Source organism: Salvelinus fontinalis, chromosome 4 (assembly GCF_029448725.1).
Source record: "Salvelinus fontinalis isolate EN_2023a chromosome 4, ASM2944872v1, whole genome shotgun sequence".
NCBI classification, from domain to species: Eukaryota; Metazoa; Chordata; class Actinopteri; order Salmoniformes; family Salmonidae; genus Salvelinus; species Salvelinus fontinalis.
In genome coordinates, this window is record NC_074668.1 from 1,536,204 (window position 1) to 1,564,164 (window position 27,961).

Here is a 27,961-nt window from a genome sequence, read left to right on the forward strand (position 1 = left end):
GGGGCCAAGTTACATATTCACAAATGTACATTTACAAACAAAACACCACATTTTCTTACCTTACAAAATAAATGTAACTACATTTTAAGACAATTAAATACTTTACCAACAAAAAAGCTGTTATAGAAGTATAAATGCGTGTATGTCCCTTCCTTGTGTCATGTGATATTATACTCTCTAGCCCAATTGTCCTTTGTATATTCTTTAAATATACTTGTGTTCCCCCATGTACCTTTGTATTGATTTGTTGTTAAAAATAACAATAAAACAATTTACAAATAAAAGACAATGATAAGAGGTTACGCTCATGATGTTAAATTGCAGTCGCAGATGCGCCTACTTCAAAACGTTTTGGAGCACAGTTGAAAAGTTAACGCACTGACTATACAACGGACTCATTAGAAAAATAAAAGCAGTACTTTTCAATGCGTGAGATATAAGAGGTGTGCCGTGTGAGCGCGAGAATAGGGTCAAATGCGTGTGTCTCACGGCCAATGCGTGAGAACTTGCAGCTCTGTAGACCCATACCAAGCCGATAATCAATTTACCAGTATGTCGTGTCTACTTCCGGTTAAGTTACACTTTCAACCGGAAAAGCATCTAGAAACTGTCATGGCGGCATTGTGTTTCTTGTGTGTTAGCCACTAACTTGATAATTAGCTTTTCCGTGGCACTTATGCTTCTTAGAACTTATAATCACATCTAAATATAATTTTGTTATTTACATTGTGTAAATAGCAGCTATTTGTTCTCAGCTGGCTAGCTAACTTAGTGTCGCTGTGCTGTTTCCAGTCATGAAGACAGTTTTGATGGTAGCGGAGAAGCCGTCGTTGGCTCAGTCAATTGCCAAAATCCTATCTAAAGGTAAGTGATCTCTAATGTTTACTATGTTAAAGCAACTAGCTATCTTCCTTATTGTAAACACCTAGCAAGCTAGGAATCAACAACCATGTACCAGGGAAAGCCAGTAGCAGTAACGTTAGTTAGTTATCGTTCATCTTGTGAGTAACTCCTTATCTAATATGATTAACTCCATGTAAAGCAACAGAGAAACACGTGTTTTTGGTGCTGTAAAATGAGTTTATTTACTGTTTTAAGCTTTTAGCAGGTGGTAAGGGAGCAATTTACTTCTTCTTGACCAATACATTTTTGATGTCATTGTGGCAAACAACTAACGTTAACATGAGTTGGAACTTGTACTGAGTGATGTCAACAATAACAACAATAATAATAATAATCTTTACCCTTCTGTCAAGAAAACAAAAAACACTCAAAACACACATTCAATCTAATTTCTAGCCTCAACATTTATAGCCAAAATAAATAAATACTTTATTTTAGAATCGATCAGTTAGAAATCCGCTTTGTCTGGAAGTGGCGCATATACAGGCTATATTGATGGGCTCGAACTCCAGGGAGAAGGAGGAACAGCGGGGGTTTTTCCTCAGCACGGGCATCCTGAGGGTGATGGGGATGGACTCTAGACTGAGGGTGCTGTCCATACCCTTACAGGAGTGGCTTTCAAGGCAGTTGGCTTCATAAAGGACCGGAGGCACCCGGTTCAAGTCAATTTTTTCCCTGGAAGGAGGAAGAGAAATACAAGATTGTCAGACTCGGAACCAAGCCACAATTGAAGGAAGAAAAAAAATACCCTAGAAAGGAAACATGCATTGCACACAGTCTCAGAAGCCTAGTATCCAAGGCTGCAATGGTGATTAGCACTCATAAGTGTGTGGCTGTACATGCATTTGAATAGTCTAATACATTCTTCCAATCCATCCGTCCAGTAAAGGTACTCACACGTAGTTCCAGGCGGCTACACTGCGTTCGTTAAGACGGTTGGGCAGGCTGACTAGCTGTGCGTGGTACTCCTGCAAGCTGCTAGTGCAGAAGCTCTCGTCCACACACTGGCCACCCAGGGGCACACACAGGCACTGACGCATGGCCAGCAAGCACAGGAGTAGCAGACGCAGGTGCTGCATAGGGAAACACACACAGGGAGAAAACACAGAGTTTTAAGTATCGATGTTGAGTTGGAGCTGAACACAGAAAACACAACACAAGGGGGTTGAATATCATTGTTAAACCCAGGGATATACTGTCTCTGGTTTAATGATATAATGTCCTGTCATTAGGCTACTGGCAGCTGAAGTGTATATAAAACACCATGTAACATTACATCTGTGCTACTAAAGACAACAACTAGCCTTAGCTTAAATTACATAACTTTTTTTTTACCAGCTTTAAACTGTTAAAAGACATTTGTCCAAATGTCAGAAAATTCCTAGCTACATTCAACTCCTGTACCATAAAACCATTCTTGAAGAAAACTCAAACGAACAATTCATTTGACGGTTTGACCTTCCATTAAAAAAATCCTCAGCCGATCACTCAGTAGCACTGTAGCTCATACTCTTGCTATAATAATGAGTCTAATAGCAACAGTCAAGGAGGAAAATACTAAATCAAAGCACATAGTGAGTCTTTACATTATGCCTCACAGCATTATAATAGCCAATGAGATTCAAGAGCAGTCATAGTGAAGGGTAGCTCTAGTCCCTAGTCCCTGATCATACATCACCTGGAGAGTACCACTGGCTAGTTACCGCTTCTGTTGTTATGGATCTCTTTCTATCTCACCTGGAGCTGTTGCATGTTGAGTTCTGGAGTGAGTTCTGGCTTCCGATTCTGGAGTCTGTTTCTGTCTCGGCTGCTGCTGCTCTTGGTACCCTTTGGTTCGTTCAGAGCTGATGTCCATCGTCTCGATCCAGGGATGTATTTATGCACCTGGGATTGTAAGGGTGGTGGGGGTCAGCGTCACAGCTAGTGATGGGTAGAAAGGGGGGGTCACTCAGTCACTGGCTTCTTGTGTCTCTCATTACCATGGTCTTTACCGTGCATGTACCGACATTAGCATTCAGCCTTGAGAGAGGCATATCATTAACTTTACTTCGTCACAACGTAGCGTTTAGCTCAGGTAGTTTGAGCCCCATGACAGGGTCAGGGGAAGGGCATTGGAGTTTCCGCTATGGTTTAGCCTTGATATACTTTTTTTATAAGAGTTCAATCATGCTATTACGTTCTGTTTTTTATTGTTGTGTAAAATAACCTCCCGAAATAGTTTGAATCTGTATTTTCAATAAGTCGTGACATTTCTACAAAAATATTTGATTAGTTTGATCATGGCAAGTCAGCTAGGTAGCTTTTCCATTTCACATCTTGTCACATGTAGGCCAGATGGTTCTTCAAAAGGTCTTTTAACAAGGGTAGTCTCGGATAGTTTGGTAGAATTACCACCTTCCAAGTCCCACTATTTCCTCATTCTAATGAATCGAAGGATGGATTTTGTATGTTCCGCTGTTGGTTCTTTTCGTCAAATGGTTCAGAGTATATAGTCTACAATGTTGACTCGTGTGTGTGTGTGTGTGTGTGTGTGTGTGTGTGTGTGTGTGTGTGTGTGTGTGTGTGTGTGTGTGTGTGTGTGTCCCAAATGGAACCCTAATACTATATAGTGCCAACCAATAGGGAATAGTGTGCCATTTAGGAGACGCCATGGATCCAGGTTTAACTCCTCTTGTTTCTCTTCTTTTAACCCAGGCAGCTGCTCCAGTCGTAAAGGTCTCAACGGAGCATGTTCGGTCCACGAGTACATGGGCACCTTCTCAGGCCAGAGCGTGCGCTTTAAGATGACGTCGGTGTGTGGGCACGTGATGAGTCTGGATTTCATAGGTAGGTTTTTTGTTGTTGTTGATTTTAGGCTAAATCCTTTAGGCTAAATCCTTTAGGCTAAATTCAATCTGTGTCTAAAATCTTGGTGTGATAAGTTGATAACTCGGTGCCTGTTCTGTCCCCCTCTCCTCTTTCCAGGGAAGTATAATAACTGGGACAAGGTGGATCCAGCTGAACTCTTCACTAAAGCCCCTACCGAGAAGAAGGAAGCCAACCCCAAACTCAACATGGTCAAGTTCCTACAGGTTCGTCTGTGTCTCTAATCACATCTGAAGGGTTTGGACATTTGGAACAGGGTCATTTTCCTGTCAATCGTTCATGTAGCTGTTCCAACCCCTCCCTCTATATCAGTTGATTGGTCCATCGTTCATGTAGCTGTTCCAACCCCTCCCTCTATATCAGTTGATTGGTCCATCGTTCATGTAGTTCTTCCAACCCCTCCCTCTATCAGTTGATTGGTCTATCGTTAATGTAGCTGTTCCAACCCCTCCCTCTATATCAGTTGATTGGTCTCCTTTGTAAAATAAATAATTATGTCACTATCTTTCTCAAGGTTGAAGGCAAAGGATGTGACTACGTGGTTCTGTGGTTGGACTGCGACAAAGAGGGAGAGAACATCTGCTTTGAGGTAAATCCCAATTCAACATTACGTTCTCACTACAGCAGGGCCTTCCGAGTGGCTCGGCGGTCTAAGGCACTGCAGTGCTAGACGCGTCACTACAGATCCGGGTTCGATCCCGGGCTGTGTCATAGCCGGCCGCGACCGGTAGACTCATGAGTCGACGCACAATTATGGCCCAGCGTCGTTCGGGTTAGGGGAGGGTTTTGCCGGTTGGGATGTCCTTGTCCCGTCGCGCTCTAGCGACTCCTTGTGGCGGGCCGGGCGCATGCACGCTGACACGGTCGCCAGTTGTACATTGTTTCCTCTGACACATTGGTGCGGCTGCCTTCCGTGTGAAGCGAGCAGTGCGGCTTGGCATGGCTCTCGACCTTCGCCTCTCCCGAGTCCGCAGGGGAGTTGCAGCGATGGGACAAGACTGTAACTACCAATTAGATATCACGAAATTGGGGAGAAAAGGCAGTAAAAAATGTATAAAACATATTCTCACTACAGCCTCTACTGGTCTTAACGCACCCTCTCCACTGCTGGTCTTAACCCACCCTCTCCACAACTGGTCTTAACCCGCCCTCTCCACTGCTGGTCTTAACCCACCCTCTCCTCTACTGGTCTTAACCCACCCTCTCCTTGCTGGTCTTAACCCACCCTCTCCTCTACTGGTCTTAACCCACCCTCTCCTTGCTGGTCTTAACCCGCCCTCTCCTCTACTGGTCTTACCCCACCCTCTCCTTGCTGGTCTTACCCCACCCTCTCCTTGCTGGTCTTAACCCGCCCTCTCCTCTACTGGTCTTACCCCGCCCTCTCCACTGCTGGTCTTAACCCGCCCTCTCCTCTACTGGTCTTAACCTGCCCTCTCCACTGCTGGTCTTACCCCACCCTCTCCTCTACTGGTCTTACCCCACCCTCTCCTCTACTGGTCTTACCCCGCCCTCTCCACTGCTGGTCTTAACCCGCCCTCTCCTCTACTGGTCTTACCCCGCCCTCTCCACTGCTGGTCTTAACCCGCCCTCTCCTCTACTGGTCTTAACCCACCCTCTCCTTGCTGGTCTTAACCCGCCCTCTCCTCTACTGGTCTTACCCCGCCCTCTCCTCTACTGGTCTTACCCCACCCTCTCCTTTACTGGTCTTACCCCGCCCTCTCCACTGCTGGTCTTACCCCGCCCTCTCCTCTACTGGTCTTACCCCGCCCTCTCCACTGCTGGTCTTAACCCGCCCTCTCCTCTACTGGTCTTACCCCACCCTCTCCTCTACTGGTCTTACCCCACCCTCTCCTTGCTGCAGGTCTTACCCCACCCTCTCAACTGCTGGTCTTAATCCTCTCTCTAGGTTGGACAGTGTTTATTAATGTTTATTCATAAAAGTTATTACAAAGTTGTTACTTTCCCAGGTCCTGGACGCCATTGAGCCGGTGATGAACCGTCCGTACGGCAGTGAACGTACCGTCTACCGAGCCAAGTTCAGCTCCATCACCGACACGGACATCTGGGCGGCCATGAACAAGCTGGGAGAGCCCAACCGTAACGAGGCTCTGTCCGTAGACGCCCGGCAGGAGCTGGACCTGCGCATTGGCTGTGCATTCACCCGGTACACTACACGACCCTACAACACACCCCATTCCAACATGACATATATACAGTGAGAGATGGCCTTCACCTGGTACACTACACAACACAACACAACCCTACCCCACACTACCCTACCCTATACTACACAACATGACCCTACCCTACACAACACTATACTACACAACCCTACACAACACTACACTACACAACCCTACACAACCCTACACTACACAACCCTACACTACACAACCCTACACTACACAACCCTACACAACCCTACACTACACAACCCTACACTACACAACCCTACACTACCCTACACTACACAACCCTACACTACACTAACACTACACTACCCTACCCTACACAACCCTACACTACACTAACCCTACACAACCCTACACAACCCTACCCTACACTACACAACCCTACACTACACAACCCTACACTACACAACCCTACACTACACAACCCTACACTACCCTACACTACACAACCCTACACTACACAACCCTACACTACACAACCCTACACTACACAACCCTACACTACACAACCCTACACTACACAACCCTACACTACACAAACCTACCCTACACAAAAATACACACTCTTACACTACATTACACTACTCAATCCTACACAACCCTACACTACTCTACCCCAGACTGACCTACCCTACCCCAGACTGACCTACCCTACCCCAGACTGACCTACCCTACCCCAGACTGACCTACCCTACCCCAGACTGACCTACCCTACCCCAGACTGACCTACCCTACCCCAGACTGACCTACCCTACCCCAGACTGACCTACCCTACCCCAGACTGACCTACCCTACCCCAGACTGACCTACCCTACCCCAGACTGACCTACCCTACCCCAGACTGACCTACCCTACCCCAGACTGACCTACCCTACCCCAGACTGACCTACCCTACCCCAGACTGACCTACCCTACCCCAGACTGACCTACCCTACCCCAGACTGACCTACCCTACCCCAGACTGACCTACCCTACCCCAGACTGACCTACCCTACCCCAGACTGACCTACCCTACCCCAGACTGACCTACCCTACCCCAGACTGACCTACCCTACCCCAGACTGACCTACCCTACCCCAGACTGACCTACCCTACCCCAGACTGACCTACCCTACCCCAGACTGACTTACACTACCCCAGACTGCTCTACTCTACCCCAGACTGCTCTACTCTACCCCAGACTGCTCTACTCTACCCCAGACTGCTTTACTCTTCCCCAGACTGCTTTACTCTTCCCCAGACTGCTTTACTCTACCCCAGACTGCCCTACTCTACCCCAGACTGCCCTACTCTACCCCAGACTGCCCTACCCTACCCCAGACTGCCCTACCCTACCCCAGACTGCCCTACCCTACCCCAGACTGCTTTACCCTACCCCAGACTGCTCTACCCTACCCCAGACTGCCCTGCCCTACCCCAGACTGCCCTGCCCTACCCCAGACTGCCCTGCCCTACCCCAGACGCCATTACCCTACCCTAGACTCTCCTACCCTAGACTATACTCGACTACACTACCCTAGACTCTCCTACCCTAGAATATACTCGACTACACTACCCTAGACTCCTCTACCCTAGACTATACTCGACTACACTATCCTAGACTAAACTATACTACCCTAAACTACCCTACCCTCATCAGGCTGGCTTTCACCTGGTCTGTTGTTTCAGATCAGTGCAATGAAGGAGAGGAGAGAGGATTTGTTTTGAGAAAGAGCCACAGAGTTGGAGTGATTTTTAATTCAGCCAATGTTGAGGTTATTGTGTCAACTGTGCTGATGCCAGTGGTGCTAATCCTGTTTATTTGGAATGTGTTTCAGGTTCCAGACCAAGTACTTCCAGGGTAAATATGGTAACCTGGACTCATCCCTGATCTCCTTTGGGCCATGTCAGACCCCTACACTGGGCTTCTGTGTGGAGCGCCACGACAAGATCCAGTCCTTCAAACCAGAGACCTACTGGGTCATACAGGCTAAGGTGAGCCCCCAAGCCTAAACCGAGCCTTAAAAAGATACATCGGGATTATTCTATGTAAAATAATCCTGAAGTATTCCTTTAAGGCTAACCTCGACCCTAACCTCGACCCTAGATCCAGTCCTTCAAACCAGAGACCTACTGTGTAATACAGGTTAAGGTGAGCCCCCAAGCCTAAACCGAGCCTTAAAAAGATACATCGGGATTTTATCTACTTCCACAGAGTCAGATGAACTCGTGGATACCATTTTTATGTAAAAACAAAATCCCTAAGTTTTCCTTTAAGGCTAACCTCGACCCTAACCTCGACCCTAACCTCGTCCCTAACCTCGACCCCTAACCTCGTCCCTAACCTCGTCCCTAACCTCGACCCTAACCTCGTCCTTAACCTCGACCCTAACCTCGTCCCTAACCTCGACCCCTAACCTCGACCCCTAACCTCGACCCCTAACCTCGACCCCTAACCTCGACCCTAACCTCGACCCTAACCTCGACCCTAACCTCGACCCTAACCTCGTCCCTAACCTCGTCCCAAACCTCGTCCCAAACCTCGACCCTAACCTCGACCCTAACCTCGACCCTAACCTCGACCCTAACCTCGACCCTAACCTCGACCCTAACCTCGACCCTAACCTCGACCCTAACCTCGACCCTAACCTCGACCCTAACCTCGTCCCTAACCTCGTCCCTAACCTCGTCCCTAACCTCGTCCCTAACCTCGTCCCTAACCTCGACCCTAACCTCGAGTCCCTAACCTCGTCCCTAACCTCGACCCCTAACCTCGACCCTAACCTCGTCCCTAACCTCGACCCTAACCTCGTCCCTAACCTCGTCCCTAACCTCGACCCTAACCTCGTCCCTAACCTCGTCCCTAACCTCGTCCCTAACCTCGTCCCTAACCTCGTCCCTAACCTCGACCCTAACCTCGTCCCTAGCCTCGTCCCTAGCCTCGTCCCTAGCCTCGACCCTAACCTCGTCCCAAACCTCGACCCTAACCTCGACCCTAACCTCGTCCCTAACCTCGTCCCTAACCTCGTCCCTAACCTCGACCCCTAACCTCGACCCCTAACCTCGACCCCTAACCTCGACCCCTAACCTCGACCCCTAACCTCGACCCCTAACCTCGTCCCCTAACCTCGTCCCTAACCTCGTCCCTAACCTCGACCCCTAACCTCGACCCCTAACCTCGACCCCTAACCTCGACCCCTAACCTCGACCCCTAACCTCGTCCCTAACCTCGACCCTAACCTCGTCCCTAACCTCGACCCTAACCTCGACCCTAACCTCGACCCCTAACCTCGACCCCTAACCTCGTCCCTAACCTCGTCCCTAACCTTGACACTAGATCCTTCAAACCAGAGATCTACTGTGTGTTACAGCAGTGTAGGCTGGTGGATAGAGATATAGGAGGATGTGCTCATTGTAATGGCTGGAATGGAATAGATTGAAAGGGTTTAAACCCATCAAACATACGGAAAACATGTTTGACTCTGTTCCGTTTATTCCATTTCAGCCATTACAATGAACCCATCCTCCTTGAGCTCCTCCCACCAGCCTCCACTGTCATACAGGCAAAGGAGAGCTCCCCAAAAAAAAAATGTCTGAGGGTTTCATGTGGGAATCGGGTGCTTCTTTGAGTAAACATTTTATATCCTGAGCCTTCTCCCTCAACAACACCCAAAGATGACCTCAGATATTCTCAGAACCAAACAGGTGCTCAAAGAGCCATTAAGTCTAACATAATAAATGTGTTTTTCTGTAGGTTTTCAAAGGGAAAGAGTCTCCTCTGACTCTGGACTGGGACAGGGTGAGAGTCTTCGACAGAGAGGTGGGACAGATGTTTGTCAACATGACTAAGACATCCAGGGAGGCCAAGGTAAGACCTGTCTCTCTGCCTGTCTCTCTGCCTGTCTCGCTGCCTGTCTCGCTGCCTGTCTCTCTGCCTGTCTCTCTGCGTCTCTCGCTGCCTGTCTCTCTGCCTGTCTCTCTGCGTCTCTCGCTGCCTGTCTCTCTGCCTGTCTCTCTGCCTATCTAGCTGCCTGTCTTTTTTCTCTCTGTCTGTTTCTCTCTCTTTCTGTCTCTCTTTCTCTCTCTCTTTCTGTCTCTGTTTCTCTGATGGTCGTTAGTAGCCTACCAAACTTGCTTACTCCCTGGTACTCTATTGTCATTCTAATCACGCTGACATCAATGCAAATGTAATCGGAAATCTAATCAAACACTTCATGAGAGCCCATGAGCTCATGTTGTGCAACATTTCTATAGGATATGCAATTGCGTGAGAAAACAGAGTGATGGCCTCTACTAAAAATAGGAGAGTCCCATCAACTTTCTATAGGCTAGGCCTACTATTTATCGGCATTCCTAATATTAAGCTCATTGTTTGTCTTTACAACAGGAGTATAGCCTACCTAGCTGGCATGAAAATGAACCATGGGAAAAGCATCCTCCATTCGCTATTTAAGTGCATAGATGACACATCTATTTTTTACTATGCCCATGTTTCGAGACAGGTGCATGATAATGGTCCTTTTTAAATCAACTAATTTCACACATATATTATTTAGTATAATTAAAGACAAGATTAAATTAAGAATAGTCTGAGGGGTGACAATATTAGCCTATCACTTTTGGATGATGTATTATAACTTGTGAATGATGCCCAGCATGTGCAGTAAGGCAAGGAACAGCACATGCCTTGTTTTTGCAAATTTTTCAAATCCTACTCGCACACCTCATGTAGTCTAACCCATAGGCCTATAAGTTTTGATAAGGTTTCTGACACAACTAAAGTGGTCAAATAACTAATCCGTTTTATAACTGGTGTGGAGCCTAACTGGCATACATAGGCTGCGCATGCGCTTCAAGTTTGGGGAAGAAAATGTTCAACATAAAATTTCACCTTTTTAATAAAGCATTACTACATGCATAATCCAATTTGCATTAGCACCTTCGAGAACAGTGTTTACCAGCTAATTGATTGCATTTTGGAACATTCGTGCTGATAGCTTACTGTCGTGTGTGCATTGCCAGTCTTATAACATTTTAAGCTAAATGTTCTGATCTATTGCATCAGCCTCATTGCTTTAAAATGTTTATTTTTGTTGATGCGAATGGTTGTATTAATTTGGGATCTACCGCATCCCACAACTGTCCCAGAGTAGGTTTGGAATATTTATTTATTGTACAGACGGACATAGATGGACAAGTTGACCAAAAGGACACTTTTGGCCAAGTTGACCAATAGCATAGGTCAACTTTTGTATTATGGGGGATAGTGGATTGTCATAGGCTGGTGCATTTCCTGTTTGTTAGACATACTCATCTTATTGGCTGATGAAAAGTAAATTTGGACAGTTCTAACATCTTCAGATTTCGATAAGAGACACGTGCGCAGTTGCGTCCACGATGTGTCTGTCTTCATTCACTTGTAGCCTACTTCTTAGCTGAAATGCCTGTGAGATGAACCTGATAACGTGACAGGCATTGGCTACGTCTGAGCGAGTCATGTGAGTGAGAGGTGCTTCGGAGCAGGGCAGCCGGGAGAAGGGAACATTATTATATTATCATTCTTATATTTAGCCCAGGGGCACAACGGCAACTTTGGCCGCAAAAAGCTCTTTTTTTTTTTTTTTTTGGTGGCATTGCAGCCGGGAAATTCGAGGCCTGGTGATAATATTATCAAGTGCTTGTCAAATTGTGAATGAGAGACTGATGAAGTGTGTGCAGCTTGCGACTTAAAAAAAATCATCATTAGAGTCCCATCATACAGCCTTAGAATGTATTAAAAATCAAATATATATAGCCCAACGTTTGTATCACAACTAAAGTTGAATTACTAATTCTAAATGAAGCATATAGGAGGACCTGTTTCTTTGTTAATAAACGCTCAACACAGAATAACCGCATGTGCACACTCCCTCAAATCGTTTGGAGAAAATATTATTTTCTATTTTATTCAGATATGTTAAATTGTATTCTTCATACTATAAAATAATGACGAAAAATGCCATGGAATTCTAAGAAAATCTTGCCTGCTAATGAACTAGTGTAGCCCACAGCCATATGACATAGCCAGATCAGGGCATAACATAAGGACAACTCAGAGTATGATATTACGTTCTTCTGAAATAGACATTTTCTTCATATCATGTCTCTTTAGACTTGTCTAAAATAAATAATGGATTTATTGTGACCATGTAGGTTATATTAAATGGATTTATTAGACTTTTTGAAATGTATATGTTCCAAAGGTCTATATCAGTGGCTTGTAGGCTATGTGTGGAATCCAGGAGATCCTAAAACGGTTTATGTTAATTAACGGTCAGTTACCATGAGACCGGCAGTTATTTGCTTGACAATCACCGACTGACAACATTTCGTGACCGCCATAGCCCTACTCTCTCCTTCCTCTCTCTGATGTAACACAAGTACTTAGTAAAGACCCTTGAGGTTAAACTCCTCTTTTGTAACGGAGACTTGGCCAGAGGCCACAACTTAAGAAACCACTTCATCCACGCTCAATGGCATGCGTTTACACAGGCAGCCAAATTATGATCTTTGGTCCAATTTTGGGCAAAATATCTGATATGACTGGTCAAAAGATCAGAATTGGGCTGCCTGTGTAAACGCAGTCAAAAGAGTGCCTTTTATGAAAGGTGTAGTTGTCTTCCCGTCCTGAAGGTGGAGTCGGTGAGTAAGAAGGAGAAGGCCAAGCAGAGACCTCTGGCCTTGAACACTGTGGAGATGCTCCGAGTGGCCAGCTCCTCTCTAGGTGAGACCACCAATCACAGCACAGACATTAGCATCCATTCATCCAGTCAGCCAGTAGTCAAGCCCTTCAGCCAGTAGTCCAGCCCTTCAGCCAGTAGTCAAGCCCTTCGGCTTGACTAGTCAGTCATCCAGTAGTCCAGCCCTTCGGCCAGTAGTCCAGCCCTTCGGCCAGTAGTCCAGCCCTTCAGCCAGTAGTCCAGCCCTTCAGCCAGTAGTCCAGCCCTTCAGCCAGTAGTCCAGCCCTTCAGCCAGTAGTCAAGCCCTTCAGCCAGTAGTCAAGCCCTTCAGCCAGTAGTCCAGCCCTTCAGCCAGTAGTCAAGCCCTTCAGCCAGTAGTCAAGCCCTTCAGCCAGTAGTCAAGCCCTTCAGCCAGTAGTCAAGCCCTTCAGCCAGTAGTCAAGCCCTTCAGCCAGTAGTCCAGCCCTTCAGCCAGTAGTCCAGCCCTTCAGCCAGTAGTCAAGCCCTTCAGCCAGTAGTCAAGCCCTTCAGCCAGTAGTCCAGCCCTTCAGCCAGTAGTCCAGCCCTTCAGCCAGTAGTCCAGCCCTTCACCCAGTAGTCCAGCCCTTCACCCAGTAGTCCAGCCCTTCACCCAGTAGTCCAGCCCTTCAGCCAGTAGTCCAGCCCTTCAGCCAGTAGCCCAGCCCTTCAGCCAGTAGCCCAGCCCTTCAGCCAGTAGTCCAGCCCTTCAGCCAGTAGTCCAGCCCTTCAGCCAGTAGTCCAGCCCTTCAGCCAGTAGTCCAGCCCTTCAGCCAGTAGTCCAGTCATTCAGTGCTGTGTTCTCTTCCATTTTAGGTATGGGTCCACAGCACACCATGCAGATAGCAGAGCGTCTGTACACCCAGGGTTATATCAGCTACCCCCGTACTGAGACCAACCACTACCACGACAACTTTGACCTGAAGGGGACACTCAGACAGCAGGCTAACAACCCCTTCTGGGCTCAGGAGGTGAGTGCAGAGAGAGACCGAGGCTGCGTGCGTCCCTTATTCTCCAACTCTTATTCCAGAAGTGTGCACTTGCAAACTCAGCGTCGTAGATTCTAAAAGCATAAGATTGATGTGAGCATTGGCTGGAGAAAGTGTGTGAACTTTAGGAGACTGGCGGAGAATCAGGAAGCAGTCTGGGACTGAGGAGGTCACACACCGATACAAAGACATGTACACACACACACACACACACACACACACACACACACACACACACACACACACACACACACACACACACACACACACACACACACACACACACACACACACACACACACACACACACACACACACACACACACACACACACACACACACACACACACACACACACACACACACACACACACACACACACACACACACACACACACACACACACACACACACACACAGATTAAACATGTATACTCTAACAAGAAGACAAACCTATCAAATAGACAAGGGCTCTCAGTGATTAATGCTCAACATGTGATGAATTCAGGTTATTGTTATTGCGTACTGCCCGGAATTACCTCATTTGGAAGTTACCTCGCAATAAATTCAAAATGTAGCGAAAAGCATCTGACAAAACGGACACACACACACACACACACACACACACACACGGACTGATTGATTCTCCAAAATGTGATACATTCAGATTATTCATGCATACTCTCCCTGATGATCAGTACATTAATAGTACATACACGCAAACACTTGCTCCAACACGTGATTCGTTGTGATTATGTGTGAATTAGATACATCCTCCTGGTTGACATTATTTGAAGTTACCTTGAAATTAAACAGAAAAAAACGAAATTGTGCCAAGACAAAATACAGTGAAACTGATCCCAGAGCAGCAAGCCTACATTGAGACTGAAAACCAGCCAATACAGGGAAACTGATCCCAGAGCAGCAAGCCTACATTGAGACTGAAAACCAGCCAATACAGGGAAACTGATCCCAGAGCAGCAAGCCTACATTGAGACTGAAAACCAGCCAATACAGTGAAACTGATCCCAGAGCAGCAAGCCTACGTTAAGACGCTATGAAAATCAGCCAATACAGTGAAACTGATCCCAGAGCAGCAAGCCTACGTTAAGACGCTATGAAAACCAGCCTTGACGTGGTCTATCCCCCTCTAGGTGAAGGCTCTTCTGTCAGAGGGACTGAACCGTCCCAGGAAAGGATCTGATGCTGGAGATCACCCTCCCATCACCCCCATGAGGGCTGCCTCCGAAGGAGAACTAGGTGGGTAGTGGCACCTCGAAACTAGCCTGGTAACATCTGCTTGCGTTTCCTTACTATTGCCGACTCCAGCACAAACAGATCATGGAACCAGGCTACCTTGTAACATGTCATGTTTCACCTGCTATATCTACATATCTTCCTTTTCACTTCCTCCTGTCCTTCGATTCCTTATGTTAGCTTCCCTCCATCAATTTCCAGTCTCCACCATGGTCATGTTCATTAGGGCACGTCCTTGGAAAAAATGTTTTGCGACATGAAACGGAAATGAGCATTTCACATTGGACAATTGGTTGAGGTAGTCCCTCCCTGTTTGTCTGTTTCCTTCCATTTGGAGCCTAATGAACATGACCCAGGCATCTCATTGTGCTACCTGCATTCTCACAGACCTTGCACAGTCGTCACATTTTGATGCCTTAAAATTGAATGTAAAAAAAAAAATATTACATTAGATTTTTCCCCTTACCAGTCCATGTACACAAACTACCGCACATTTCCAAAGTTAAAGATTACATATTTATTTATTTTACCCCCCCCCCAAAAATGTTTTTTTTTTTTTTTAAAGATAAATTAAGTTATTTTGATTGTGTATGTTATCACCCCAGAGTTAGTACGTGGTGGAAACATTTTTAAGATTCGACAAACTTTTAGGGTAAAATGTCTCCAAAGTTTGTGTCAAAATTGCTCCAACTCAGTCAATTTGATTGGGGATTATTGATGGACAGGAATATTCAAACCTTATCTCTGATTTTCAAGCAAATTTAAGTCAGGACTGAGACTGGACCATTCAGGAACACCCAAAACCTCTTGGAGAGCCATTCTGGGGTGTCTAGAATAAAACAATTGTCCCGCTTAAAAATAAAAAACATCGCAGGTTTTTTCAGAAGGTTGAGGTGGGTTTTCCTGTAACTGTAAAGGAAAATTAAAATGAGCGTTTTCATATTGAAAAAAAAGTATGTTTTTCTAAAGTCCATGTAGTGCCTTCCTGTTTCAGTCTGTTTTCTTCTGTTTGGTACCTAATGAACACACCCGCTGCCTGTCTCTCCAACAGGAAGTGACGGGTGGCGTCTGTATGAGTACATCGTGCGCCACTTCATCGCCACGGTGAGTCAGGACTGTAAGTACCTGCAGACGACCATCTCGTTCACCATCGCCTCCGAGGGTTTCTCCTGCAGTGGGAAGACACTCATATCACCTGGTGAGGTCCTGTTGTTGTTTACTGTTCTTGTTGTCCTCTTGTCCTCTGGTCTTGTTTCCTAATATTGTTATGCTGAGAAATATTTTCTGATACACATGACTAATAAAACCAACCAATTAGTGTTGTCGTTTTCATGAATAAGACTTCTAAATGCTTTATAAGTGATACTAAATGTTAATAAGCTGTAGTCTAAATTCTTTATAAATGATACTAAATGTTAAGCTATAGTTTAAATGCTTTATAAATTGTACTATTTATTTATAATGCTAATAGATGTCTAAAATGTTTGTTGTGACTGGTTCTCAGGCTTTACGGAGGTGATGCCGTGGCTGGCTATCCCTCTAGAGGAGGCCATGCCAGTGTGTGAGAGGGGAGATGTCTTCACAGTGGAGGAGATTAAACTAGTGGAGAGACAGACCAGCCCTCCAGACTACCTTACTGAGGCCGACCTCATCACACTGATGGAGAAACACGGCATAGGTGTGTGTGTGTGTGTGTGTGTGTGTGTGTGTGTGTGTGTGTGTGTGTGTGTGTGTGCGCAGGGGTTGAGGCTGTGTGGGTTTGGGTGTGGGTTTTTGATTCATATTATGTCACCGCAGGTGTCTGTCTAGGAATAGGTTCATGGTGGAATACTGTGTGTGTCCAACCCTCCCTCCAGGTACTGATGCCAGCATCCCGGTTCATATCAACAACATCTCTCAGAGGAATTATGTGACGGTGGAGAACGGACGCAAGCTCAAACCCACCAACCTGGGCATTGTTCTGGTGCACGGATATTACAAGACAGGTGTGTGTGTGTGTGTGTGTGAGAGAGCATCGTCCTGGTGCACATATTATACAAGACAGGTCAGTACTAACATTAACACTCATCACACGTGCAGGTGGACCCTACATTTGTCATTAGCACAAGTTAGAATGGACATGTTTTCATCTATGTTCTTGGCCATGTGTATCCATTTGTCCTTGCATGCATTTGTGTGTATTTACACCGCAATGTTTGTGTAGATGCTGAGCTGGTGCTGCCTACCATCCGTGGTGCAGTAGAGAAACAGCTGAACCTGATTGCTCAGGGCAAGGCCAACTACCAACAGGTTCTGCAACACACGCTGGACATCTTCAAGAGGAAGTTCCACTACTTCTTTGACACCATCGCTAGTGAGTACAACACACTCACACAAACTTCAACAGGAAGTTCCACTTGAAACAGAACTAGCAGGAGCGCTTCAGGTATCCCAAGAAAGCCACAGGTGCTCTCGGATGGGAATAGTGATTGTTTTTCTTCACTTTTCAATCACAAAATCTGTAATTTAGTCAATACTCTAATGTAATTTAGTCAATGCTCTACTGTAATTTAGTCAATACTTTACTGTAATTTAGTCAGTCCTCTACTGTAATTTAGTAAATAGATAGTAAGGTAGCTAATGGACATCATAAACTACCCATGTCTCTGTCCTGTAGGTATGGACGAGCTCATGGAGGTGACGTTCTCTCCCATCGCTGCCACCGGCAAGCCCCTGTCTCGCTGTGGCAAGTGCCATCGCTTCATGAAGTACATTCAGGTCAGTGTTACAAAACAACATCAAAAGGTCACTGAGTCAACCTCCATCTCATCTGATCTATACTACTAATCACCATTTGATCAATACTGCTAATCACCATCTGATCAATACTGCTAATCACCATCTGATCAATACTGCTAATCACCATCTGATCAATACTGCTAATCACCATCTGATCAATACTGCTAATCACCATCTGATCTATACTGGTAATCACCATCTGATCTATCCTGGTAATCACCATCTGATCTGTACTGCTAATCACCATCTGATCTATACTGGTAATCACCATCTGATCAATACTGCTATTCACCATCTGATCAATACTGCTAATCACCATCTGATCAATACTGCTAATCACCATCTGATCAATACTGCTAATCACCATCTGATCTATACTGCTATTCACCATCTGATCAATACTGCTAATCACCATCTGATCAATACTGCTAATCACCATCTGATCAATACTGCTAATCACCATCTGATCAATACTGCTAATCACCATCTGATCAATACTGCTAATCACCATCTGATCTGTACTGCTAATCACCATCTGATCAATACTGGTAATCACCATCTGATCTGTACTGCTAATCATCTATTTTAATAATTATACATCATAATAATACATAGGATTTAAAGGACGCTGTAAAGAAGATTTTCGTGACAAACCTTTTTAATAGATTTAAATGGTTTATTTGAACTGTTTTCATAGTTCCTTACTCATGATGATTACTTTGTGTGTACCCCTTTAAGAGCGACCTGCAAATCCATGTTAGAAAGAAAACATTTAGCTCTGGTAAAATAGGTATTTCATTTTGAACGGTTTGGGCTGCTACAGACGAGCGGTTTTCTGCATTGTAACGGTGCAACCATGGAGACACTTCCCTTTAACATAAACATCCTGCCACCAAAGTAGGTCTCTCTCTCCATTTCTCTATCTCTCCATCTCTCTACCTCTCTTCTCTCTCTCCACCTCTCTATCTCTCTCTCTAGCTCTCTCTCCATCTCTCCCCCTCTTTTCCCGCTCTCTATCTCTCTACCTCTCTTCTCTTTCTCCCTCTTTTCCCTCTCTCTACCTCTCATCTCTACCACTCTCTATCAACTCCCCCCCTCCACTAATGTGGAAAAGTTTTCCCCCTATTGAGTTTGTCCCCTCATTGAAAAACATCACAAACTTGCCAGCCGGATAGAACAAGCAAAAGAGCTAGCCGGCCAAAGGGCCAGCCGGTCAGAGATCCTGCCAGCCATCCAGTCAGTCAGAGATCCTGCCAGCCTTCCAGTCAGTCAGAGATCCTGCCAGCCATCCAGTCAGTCAGAGATCCTGCCAGTCAGCAGGTGTAGACCTTACTTACTTACTTACAAGCCCCTAACCAACAATGCAGTTTAAAAAAATACGAATAAGAAATAAAAGTAACAAGTAATTAAAGAGCAGCAGTAAGCCAGTCTAGTGGTTACCAGTGTCTCATTAACCCAAAGCCCTAGGCTAGGTCAGGGATGGTAAAAGCAAAGATCTTTTTTAACTAACCCAAGATAGTTCATCTCTGTCGTTTTACAGTGGAAGCAAATGAAGCATAGTGGGCAGAACGCGGAAAGGAGGTAGGCAATGCCAAGTACGAGATAGCGAGATGCTATTGGCGCATTGTAGCATGTATTTACATATATCCATTAGGGAATGCCTCCTCTGTGAAGTGAACTCAATTTGACCTTGCATTCCTTCTAAACAACACATTTTTGTTCTATAAAAATTAGCACACTGTGTTCCTTACAGATTTTAGTTTTGGGAACAGAAACATTTATTGAGATCAGATGTTTAATCAATGAGAATGTGGATCTTGGCCCAGTTTTACCTAGTTCCATCCTCTCCCAATACACGCGACTGAACTTCCTCTCACGACCATATTTGGTGGTGAGAAAACATTCTATCGTGTGAAGAGACCGCCTTGAAAATGTTCATCTTGTCTTTCGTGTCATAAATAATCCTTGGTTCCTGCCTGTGCTTGGTAAAGATATGGGGAGGGTGACATGACCCCCTCCTTGGGACCACCTGGCAGAACGCCAGAATATGTTCTATAAGTTAAGATAGGAGACGGTGCCAGACACAAGCCGGAATCAACCCTATGAACCATGCCTATGTAATGTGTCTGTAACCAGTATATAAGGGAACTAACGGGACTGCCCCGTTGGAGCTCCCTTCAGACCGGTACTTTATGCATCTGTTTGACTGTGACGTCTCCAGCTTGCTGTTAATATACAATGATTAATTTAAGGTTGACTTCGACTGTGCCATGTGTAGAATTTCCACGACAGGATGCTTCAGCTTTATAGCCCCTGTGACGTGTCTGTCTGTGGTAAAAACTTGTTGGACGAGTGGGATGTTAGCATCGCTAGCTTTTTGGCTAAAAGCTTCAGCTAAGTAGTATACTGGTATGTTACTGTAAATTATTATTATTATCCATGCTAGGACACTACTAATTTGGTTACATAATAATGTGCTATGCTTACTATTATTTTACTTTGGCAAAATGTGGATTATATAGTGATTACTTTGTAGTTATACTCTTCTGCTACGTTGGGATTTGAACGTTTGAGAAAGTAGCCAACTAGCCATTGATACAGTGTCACTCTTATTTCTTAACAGGTACAGGTTTACCCAGTAAGGGGACAGGATGGTCCATCAAAACAGGGAATATTCTATTTTTATTTTTTGTGAAAACTTGCCTCATTTAGGAGTCAAGTTCAAAATCTCTTGACTGCCTTCAACAACAAAAAGTCAAGTGCCACAATTCGATGACTGCCACACACACACACACACACACACACACACACACACACACACACACACACACACGTTGATGGTCGGGGAGAGTGGCGTAAGTTGTACCGTTAATTACATTCAGCATCACTCCGTCAACAGGCCATATAGTATTATTTCTAGATATTACAGGATGTTGTGTATCCCTGGAAATAATCGGAATTCATGTAAACGTTACAATTTTGAAAATTACTTTTCCCCCCAAAAAGTGGCCTCTTGTCACAACTTACCCCGGATATGGGGTAAGTTAAGCTGCGGGACAGGGTAAGTTAAGCAGCCTACACATTTCTTGACTGAATGAAATATTACCACTACCTTTTTAAAACCATGTCTAATCTTTATCTCTCAAACACAATTCAACACAATCACTTTTTTTTGTCTTTTAATAATTTTAAGCATCTTTTGACACCTAACAAACACTTTGCTCCTTTTTTTTAAAGCACTTAACCCTTAACGTAGGCAAGGCCCTGTTGTTACTTTATATCCTAGCGATACGGCCTTTGCAATGATTGGCTCAACCCACACAGCCACAATGATTCACTTTCATGCTATTGAAGCTTATAGAGCCCCCTACTGATGTGTGTATAACAACAAAACAACGATCTACTTTGGTTTTGATACAAAGAATCATGAAACCTTGAACACAATATATTCATTTGACTTGGTGAAAATCAGTTTCTTTTGGACTTAACTTGCTTACCACTTTTTCCATGTGGTTTCTTCCTTCACAGACTCCATGAAAAGATTACCTCTTCTTAAATATTTGGTCAAATTATACATTTTGTATATGGTTTCTTAGAAACACGGATGGCTCAACTTATCCCACTCTCTTCTACGGGAAGGGACTAGACGCTCTGACACGTGGCCAGCAAGCATTAATCCCCCCCCCCCCCCCCCGTTCTACCGGTTTGGTGGCCGAGCTGCGGCCTTCGGTCGGCGGAAAGGGACCAGAAAAGGGAGCTTTTAAATGAATGAAGCCACTTCAACTGAGGAAGTCATAGAGGAATGTATTATTCATCAGGGTCCTTTCTGTTCATTAGGGGACATTGTTACAAAACGTGTTGCAATGGAAAACTAAGAAGGAGCGTTTCTCATTGGACCAGGTAGTCCCTCTCATGTTCTAGTCTGATTACGTCTGCATGTTGCTATGGGACGACGTGACTCCAGAGTGCCGTGTACCGGTCTAGTGACGTTGGGGAGAGCGGGGGAGACAGACAGAGGGTTAGAAGCAGAGAAGGACAGAGGGAGAGACAGAAAGACACGTGGCTGATTTGACTGATGAAGGAAGCCACGAGGGAACCATGAAATTACCTCTTAAGGAGGATGGTAATACATCCAGTATCCAATCAAAAGGTCGCTGGTTAGATTATTATAAAACAAATGTGACCTTTTATTTAACTAGGCAAGTCACTTAAGAACAAATTCTTATTTTACAATGACGACCTAACCCGGCCAAACCCTCCCCTAACCCGGACGACGCTGGGCCAATTGTGCACCAACTTATGGGACTCCCGATCACGGCCGGTAGTGATGCAGCCCAGGATCGAACCGGGGTCTGTAGTGACACCTCTAGCACTGAGAGACAGTGTCTTTAGACCGCTGCGCCACTCGGGTGCTGAACCGACAAGGTGAAAAATCTGTCGATGTGCCCTTGAGCAAGGCACTTAACTTTAATTTGCTCCAGGGGCTGCCGTACTACTTTGGCTGACCCTATAATACAACACATTTCACTCCACCTGTCCGGTGTATGGACGATTTTAAACACCATATACACATATACAGTGCCTTCAGAAAATATTCACACCACTTGACTTTTTCCACATCTTGTTTTGTCACAGCCTGAACTTTAAAATTATTTCAATTTAGATTTTGGTCTCCAGTGCTGCGCTGGTGGAATTTTAAATGGAAGATCTGGAACTAGCCTACCGGAGCTGACAACGGATTTAATATATAGCATATAACTTCAGGGGCAGAAGGTAGCCTAGTGGTTAGAGTGGTTGGGACAGTAACCAGCAGGTAGCCTAGTGGTTAGAGTGTTGGGCCAGTAACCAGCAGGTAGCCTAGTGGTTAGAGTGTTGGGCCAGTAACCAGCAGGTAGCCTAGTGGTTAGAGTGTTGGACCAGTAACCAGCAGGTAGCCTAGTGGTTAGAGTGTTGGACCAGTAACCAGCAGGTAGCCTAGTGGTTAGAGTGTTGGGCCAGTAACCAGCAGGTAGCCTAGTGGTTAGAGCGTTGGGACAGTAACCAGCAGGTAGCCTAGTGGTTAGAGCGTTGGGCCAGTAACCAGCAGGTAGCCTAGTGGTTAGAGTGTTGGGCCAGTAACCAGCAGGTAGCCTAGTGGTTAGAGCGTTGGGCCAGTAACCAGCAGGTAGCCTAGTGGTTAGAGCGTTGGGCCAGTAACCAGCAGGTAGCCTAGTGGTTAGAGCGTTGGGACAGTAACCAGCAGGTAGCCTAGTGGTTAGAGTGGTTGGGACAGTAACCAGCAGGTAGCCTAGTAGTTAGAGTGTTGGGACAGTAACCAGCAGGTAGCCTAGTGGTTAGAGTGGTTGGGACAGTAACCAGCAGGTAGCCTAGTGGTTAGAGTGGTTGGGACAGTAACCAGCAGGTAGCCTAGTGGTTAGAGTGGTTGGGACAGTAACCAGCAGGTAGCCTAGTGGTTAGAGTGGTTGGGACAGTAACCAGCAGGTAGCCTAGTGGTTAGAGTGGTTGGGACAGTAACCGAAAGGTTGCTGGATCTAATCCCCAAGCTGACAAGGTAAAAGTCTGTCGTTCTGCCGCCAAACAAGGCAGTTATAACCCACTGCTCCCCGGTATCCCGTCATTGTAAATAAGATTTTTTTTTAACTGATTGCCTAGTTAAATAAAGGTTAAATAAAAAAATGTAAACAATGACATCTCATTTGCCCAGACCTGCATTCACTCCTCCATCCCTAGTACCTGTATTGTTGTTTGGCACTTGGCCTTAAATTGTATCAATTAGTTTTTCCTCTGTCGCCCATGCTATATCAATATTTCAATAATAAATAATTAGATTTTTCGGATTGATTGATTTCCACGATTTTAGTCAGTTTTTTTAAAGATGAGTGATGAGAAGAGAATCATCCAGCCCATTGAGTATCTCACTGAACCCCCAAATGCCATGTCTTGAAATATGCAGACAGACTGATTTTAAAAGTAAGTTTACAATGTAATACTTTATGACAGCCAACTTTCTAGTTCCGCCCACAAATTCCGGACTTCATAACATTCCCAGAATGCATGGATTATTCAGTCATTCATTGTTTTACACTTAAGACAGGACTCTGTCTGCCGAGGTGCTCTAGAATTTGTGAATTTTGTCTCTTGTATAATTATTTATTTATATACATTAGTTTATAGTGGATTAAGCATACGTTTTCGTTAACTGTTATTTCGTTAGTTATGCTTCAACTTTCCCTCCATTTTTGTTCCAACATCAGTTTATATTTATAATACTTAGAAAAAATAGGTGACGACAAATATATAGAGAGAACTTCATCCCATTACTCACCAATATGAAAGCAGATCTAATTCAATTGAATAATCTTCCCATAAATCTTACAGGGAGAATAAACCATGGTGGCCAAAACAACAACAAAGTAATTCTGCTAATACCAATTACCCCACCGAAGATGTTCTTTTAAATAGTGTACTCGGTCATAACAAACTTTTATCAAATAAAAGTTATAGAAAAGGAAGATGTAGAACTTTCCATGTCTTGATTTTAACCTTCTATCAACTCTTTACCCAAGACTTTTACTTGTGACGTATACACTACAAGTTTGGACACGCCTACTCATTTCAGTTTTTTTTTTTTTTTTTTTACTTTTTCAAATATTCTACATTGTAGAATAATAAAGACATCAAAACTATGAAATAACACATATGGAATCATGTAGTAACCCCCAAAAAAGTGTTAATCAAAATATATTTTATATTCAAGATTCTTGAAAGTAGCCACCCTTTTGCCTTGGTGACAGCTTTACACACTCGCACTTTAGTCAAATTAAATCAAACTTTATTTTTCACATGCGCCGAATACAAGTGTAGACTTTACTGTGAAATGCTTGCTTACAAGTCGTTAACCAACAGTGCAGTTCAAGAAGAGTTATTTACCAAGTAGACTAAAATAAAAAGTAATAATAAAAAGTAACACAATAAGAATAACAATAACACGGCTATATACAGGGGGCACCGGTACCGAGTCAGTGTGGAGGCTATATACAGGGGGTACCGGTACCGAGTCAGTGTGTGGGGGTAAAGGTTAGTTGAGGTAATTTGTACATGTAGTTGGGGGTGAAGTGACTATGCATAGATAATTAACAGCGAGTAGCAGCAGTGTACAAAAGGAAGGGGGGGGGGTGTCAATGCAAATAGTCCTTGTGGCCATTTTGTCGCTGTGTGTGTGTGTCCTTGTGTTAGATGCTTTTTGTTTTGCATTTCATTGAGTTCCACAAGTCTTCCAAATGATGTCATCCAGGAGAGAAGACATTATATACACACTGAGTGAACAAAACATTTAAGAAGGCCTTCCTAATATTGAGTATTGACCCCCTGCCCTTTCCCCTCAGAACAGGCTCGTCTGGGCATGGACTCTAAAAGATGTCGAAAGCCCCTCCCCTTTCCCCTCAGAACAGGCTCGTCTGGGCATGGACTCTAAAAGATGTCGAAAGCCCCTCCCCTTTCCCCCTCAGAACAGGCTTGTCTGGGCATGGACTCTAAAAGTTGTCGAAAGCCCCTCCCCTTTCCCCTCAGAACAGGCTCGTCTGGGCATGGACTCTAAAAGTTGTCGAAAGCCCCTCCCCTTTCCCCTCAGAACAGGCTCGTCTGGGCATGGACTCTAAAAGATGTCGAAAGCCCCTCCCCTTTCCCCTCAGAACAGGCTCGTCTGGGCATGGACTCTAAAAGATGTTGAAAGCCCCTCCCCTTTCCCCTCAGAACAGGCTCGTCTGGGCATGGACTCTAAAAGATGTCGAAAGCCCCTCCCCTTTCCCCTCAGAACAGGCTCGTCTGGGCATGAACTCTAAAAGATGTCGAAAGCCCCTCCCCTTTCCCCTCAGAACAGGCTCGTCTGGGACTCTAAAAGTTGTCGAAAGCGTTCCACAGGCCTGTGTTGACTCCAGTGCTTCCCACAGATGTGTCAAGTTGGCTGGATGTGCTTTGGGCTGGAGGACAGTTCTTGATACGCATGGGGAACTGTTGGATCGTGAAAAACTCAGAAGCGTTGCAGTTCTTGACACAAACCAGTGTGCCTGGCACCTACTACCATACCCTGTTCTAAGACACTTAAATATGTTGTCTTGCCCGTTCACCCTCTGAATGGAGCATCAATGTTGAAGCATTCGTGTGTGTTGTCAGTTTCCTGGTATGTCTACTTTAGGAGCGTTTGATATAACTTGCACGGTACAGTGGAACCAATTGTCCCAGAAGTGCAAACTCTGCCCATCCTGCACGCTAACGATTGATTGTTTCTCCCAGGCCAAGCCCAGCCGGCTGCACTGTGCTGGGTGTGATGAGACGTACAGCCTGCCTCAGAACGGTGCCATCAAGCTGTACAAGGAGCTGCGCTGCCCGCTGGATGAGTTTGAGCTGGTGCTGTGGACCTCTGGATCCAGGGGAAAGAGCTACCCCCTTTGTCCCTACTGCTTCAGCAACCCCCCCTTCAGGGACATGAAGAAAGGTGAGGGGATTGTGTGGTCGTTATAGGGTTTGGGGTCAATTTCAATTCAGGAAGTAAACTGATGTTCCAACTTTTCCTCATTGTTTTTCTCTCCCCCTCCCTCACCACCTCCCTCCCTCCCAGGTATGGGATGTAATGAGTGCACCCACCCGTCCTGCCAGCACAGTCTCAACTCCCTGGGTATTGGTCAGTGTGTGGAGTGTGAGGGTGGGGTGCTGGTTTTGGACCCTACCTCTGGCCCCAAGTGGAAGATGGCCTGCAACAGGTGCAACGTGATGGTGCACTTCTTTGAACACGCACACAGGGTGCAGGTAGGCAGGAAGAGGACTTTTAGTTTTTTCATTGATAATTCTCATAAACCTAATTTGCATTTTTCACAGTGTTTATTTTATTTATATTCCATTATTTATTTATACTTTTATTTAACTAGGCAAGTCAGTTAAGAACATTCTTATTTACAATGACGGCCTAGGAACAGTGGGTTAACTGCCTTTTTTAGTGGCAGGACGACAGATTTTTACCTTGTCAGCTCGGGGATTCGATCCAGCAACCTTTCTGTTACTGGCCCAACGCTCTAACCAATAGGCTACCTGCCGCCCCTTATAACAGTTATCTCTCTTTTCTCTCTCTCACTCTTTCTTCCCTCTGGCTGTGTTCACTCCCTTCCTCCCCCTCTTCCCCCCCCCCCCCTTCCCATCCCCACCTCTCGTCTCCTAGGTAGCCCAGGAGAGCTGTGAGGCATGTGAAGCGTCCCTGGTAGCGGTGGACTTCAACAAGACGCGCTCCCCTCTCCCAGACGGAGAGACGCAGCACAGCGGCTGTGTGTTCTGCGACCCAGTCTTCCAGGACCTGGTTGAACTCAAACACGCCACCATGAGACACCCCTCCATGACCCGCGGCGGGGGTGCACGGCGAGGGGGGCGGGGCAGGGGCAGAGGGCGCAGGGAAAAGAAACCTAAAGACAAGATGGCTGCCTTGGCAGCGTACTTTGTGTAGCAGTAGATCAGGGTCCTTATGTGAAGCTGGGTTAATATGTGATGTTATGGCATCTATAATAAATGATGCCATCATGTGGAAGTAAATGCCTTTTTTTTTGTGTAAACAGAGAGTGGTCGTTTTGTTTTCTGAGTCTTTGTTATTGTAGCTGTCTTAGCAGAGTGCACCTGGGGAGAGAAACACTGATCTATGTCATCTACATCTACATCAGTAGGCAGATTTCCATTGACCCAGTTAATTAGACAAAAGCAATGTCGCCCAAAAAATCACTGTGACGTGTGTAATGGGACACGGCAGCATGCGTAATGGGACACGGCAGCATGCGTAATGGGACACGGCGGCATGGTACAGGGCGGCGTGCGTAATGGGACGCGGCGGCGTGCGTAATGGGACACGGCAGCGTGCGTAATGGGACACGGCAGCGTGCGTAATGGGACAGGACATTTCAGTTACTGGCCCAACACTCTTAGATCTGTATAGTAACCCAAGCTTATAGTTAATTGTTTATTTAATATAATCAATAATTAGCTTTCCAAAAATGTATTCAGAATCTATCCTCAAACCCAGATATTTCACTTTCAATCATTGTTCTATCACTTACATTAATTTTGAAATTGCCAGCTGTGGAATTTATTATTCTCCCTGTAACAAACAGCTTGATATAGGACTTTTTGATTTAAATCCAAATTATACAGTATTTTATGTCAAACAATGAAAATTATTTTTTTTTTTTTTTAAATGCTCATTAAAACTTGGGGGCCAAATAAAACC

The 27,961-nt window shown here is 45.3% G+C and overlaps 1 protein-coding gene and 1 long non-coding RNA gene across 2 annotated transcripts; both read left to right on the top strand.

The window, feature by feature from the left end:
• The first annotated feature begins 553 nt into the window (after positions 1 to 553).
• Positions 554 to 27,296, top strand: top3b (DNA topoisomerase III beta). Its single transcript, XM_055918578.1, has 18 exons — positions 554 to 864; positions 3,598 to 3,729; positions 3,868 to 3,974; positions 4,283 to 4,357; positions 5,736 to 5,932; positions 7,778 to 7,934; positions 9,694 to 9,807; positions 12,612 to 12,702; positions 13,493 to 13,647; positions 14,820 to 14,925; positions 15,974 to 16,120; positions 16,427 to 16,600; positions 16,779 to 16,907; positions 17,126 to 17,275; positions 17,579 to 17,679; positions 25,993 to 26,194; positions 26,318 to 26,505; positions 26,912 to 27,296. Exons 1-18 carry the CDS (start codon positions 795 to 797, stop codon positions 27,188 to 27,190), a joined length of 2,574 nt encoding a protein of 857 aa, XP_055774553.1. The 5' UTR covers positions 554 to 794; the 3' UTR covers positions 27,191 to 27,296.
• LOC129852973 (uncharacterized) lies at positions 17,692 to 24,625 on the top strand. Its single transcript, XR_008759059.1, has 2 exons — positions 17,692 to 22,532; positions 22,922 to 24,625. It is a non-coding gene; the product is annotated as an uncharacterized LOC129852973 (long non-coding RNA).
• Positions 27,297 to 27,961: the final 665 nt, after the last annotated feature.